The sequence below is a fragment of the Anastrepha ludens genome, chromosome 5 (genome assembly GCF_028408465.1).
Source record: "Anastrepha ludens isolate Willacy chromosome 5, idAnaLude1.1, whole genome shotgun sequence".
NCBI lineage: Eukaryota > Metazoa > Arthropoda > Insecta > Diptera > Tephritidae > Anastrepha > Anastrepha ludens.
In genome coordinates, this window is record NC_071501.1 from 5299998 (window position 1) to 5302683 (window position 2686).

The 2686-nt window shown below is 38.7% G+C and overlaps 1 protein-coding gene across 2 annotated transcripts; it reads left to right on the forward strand.

The window, feature by feature from the left end:
- The first annotated feature begins 269 nt into the window (after positions 1-269).
- On the forward strand, positions 270-1542 carry LOC128863164 (enoyl-CoA delta isomerase 1, mitochondrial-like). 2 transcript variants are annotated; one of them, XM_054102159.1, is made up of 2 exons: positions 270-405; positions 474-1542. In XM_054102159.1, the coding sequence occupies exon 2, from the start codon at positions 491-493 to the stop codon at positions 1352-1354; it is 864 nt and encodes a 287-aa protein (XP_053958134.1). In that variant the 5' UTR covers positions 270-405; positions 474-490; the 3' UTR covers positions 1355-1542. The 2 variants fall into 2 exon arrangements, with proteins under 2 accessions (XP_053958134.1, XP_053958133.1); XM_054102158.1 differs by having other exon boundaries at positions 270-398.
- The last annotated feature ends 1144 nt before the right edge of the window (positions 1543-2686 follow it).

Consider the following 2686-nt stretch of genomic DNA (forward strand, 5'->3'; position numbering starts at 1 on the left):
AGAGTAAAATTCCTGAAAGTATTCAGCATGAGCAATTCTTTAGTTTTATGAAGTTTTCTTTTGAGAGCCAAACATAAAACAAATATTTGGAAGCGCTCAAAATCGTATTGTGATGGGGCTGTTTTCCCTTAGACTCCCATGTGACTGCGCACTTGCTATTTGCATATGTGCTTGCATGCATGTGTATGTGTGTGTATAAGTAAATAAAATATGAGGAGCAAATCAAGAAACAGCTGTGTGCGACAAAAATTTAGCAATCCAACTTATTTTGGTTTCTCCGCTTCGCTAATCAATAACTGAACTGCTCGCAATGCCGAGCGCAAGTGAACACAACAGTGAATAGCAAACATTGGATTATAGTATATAAAGAAGGCAAAGTACGAGTATATAACAAAGCAGTGAGTTGTGAATTTAAAAAAACAAAAAAACTACTTATTTCATTCATTCTAATTTTCTTCTAATACGTAAAATAGTAAAATTCCACATCACGATGGCCACACACATTTTGCATTTGTCGAAATTCGGTCGACTCGCACGTACATTCACCACCACTAGCGTCAATACCGGCCAACAATTCACCACACTGAAAGTTGACGACAAAACGAGCATAGCTACTCTCACACTCAACCGTCCGCCAGCGAATGCGCTCAACACTGGCTACATGGTTGAGGTGCAGCGTACCATTCAAGATTTAGAGAAAACCAAATGTCGCGGTCTCATACTCACCTCGGCGTCGGATCGCATATTCTGTGCCGGTCTGGATCTGAATGAATGCTATAAACCAGACGCGGCGAGCTTGGAGGTGTTCTGGTGCTCGCTACAGAATTTATGGCGTGCGCTCTTCTCAACGCCGCTCATCACTGTGGCGCTAATTAATGGCCATGCTATAGCAGGCGGTTGTGTATTAGGTCTCTGCAGTGAATATCGCGTTATGTTGCCCAATTTTAAGATCGGTATAAACGAGACTGCGATTGGGTTGACTGTGCCCTTGTGGCTGATCGATACCTATACAAATGTGGTATCTAACAGACGTGTTGCCGAATTGGATCTTACATCCAGCCGCATCTATAGCAGTGATGAGGCACTGAAAGTGGGTTTGGTGGATGAATTAGCGACTAGTAAGGAGCAGGCGCTGGAAAGAGCTGTGGCATTCATTAATAGCTATGAACAACATACTCTGACTGTGCGCTCTGCGACAAAACGGCAGTTTCGCGAAGAGATTTTAAAGAATTTCGAAAAAAATCGTCAACATGATTTGGAAATATTCATGCGCACCGTACAGAAGCCTGATATGCAGGCTTTTCTGGGGGAATATTTGCAAAGTATGAAGAACAAGAAACGTGGGAAGGCATAGTGGGTGCGGGGAAAATGGTTCGAATGACTGGAAAACCGATATTTTAAATTTAAGTCTGTCAATTTGATAAATGTGGAAGCTTTGTATATATTAGATCAATATTTTGCATTTTGTTAGCTTAGAGTAAACAAATAAGAAATAAATATATTTAAAAAAGTTTGAGTGCCAATATCAAGAAAATAATGAAGGTCGTTTCTTTATGAGCAGAGTAGCTTAAGTACAGATGAAACATACAAAAATATTCTTAATATTTATGTTGAAAATTTTATGGCATTAATGTTTGCATCCCTCCATTTGTGGAACAACATCAAGACGCATACCACAAATAGGAGGAAAAGCTCGGCCAAACACCCAAAAAGGTGGCCTCCGCGACTTGCGCGTGTATGGAAGGGCACGGTAATAAAAGACATTTTCCTCAGACCTTATTTAAAGTACCTTTTCGAGGGCATATACCTATAGTAGATACTCGATTTTGCACGTTAGCCGTGTTCCGCGCAAATTTCGAGGTTGTCGCAGGTACTGAGATTTTTTTCCTTATATATAAATTAAAATAGGTGTTTTACTGATATTAATCAAAGCTTATTTGTTTTTATTGTATTAATTAAATACACTTTGAAGTGATAAGTTTTATTTGAAATTAAACAATTTTTTGATTTGGTTTCTTTTGTACACTCATTACCACACAGTTTCTTAGACTCTGCAGCATCTTAATATCATTTAAGGAAGCATTGCTTTGATCTGTCCAATCCAAGCATGTTTTGAATGCTGATATTATCTCCATCGGTATAAATTTATGCTGTGCGTTCGGAATGAGGTTCAATAATCCATTGCTCGATGTCAGATTGGGATACTGGCTGCAAAGGTTCTTTTTTCCGAAGGAAAGTTTCAAGAATTGAATATCACCCATCAGTAATCTTAACTCCGAAAGAGGAGTAATGATGTCGTTACAATCCCAGTCAGAAGCTTTTTCAAACAGTTTTAGAAACGATGACGGAATTGGAGTTGCAGTAAGAGCATCACATGCACTACCTAGAAAGCGTATTGCATTTTTCAGATCGATATTTCGCAGTGACTCATTGATAGTTTCTCCCCTAGGAACAATGTGACTTAAGAGGGATTTTTTGTAGTTCAATTTAGTAAGCCTTATAACGTTTTGATCCATGGGCTGTATTAGAGCTTTACGGCTTGGAGGAAAGCATATTACCGATATTTGGCCGTCGAAGGTCTTAAACTCGGAAGATTTTGCACACGCAGGAACTCTTTTACTTATTTATTTAAGAAACTTTTGATTAAAACAGGACTCTTTGTTTAACAAAAGAAATAATATACCTC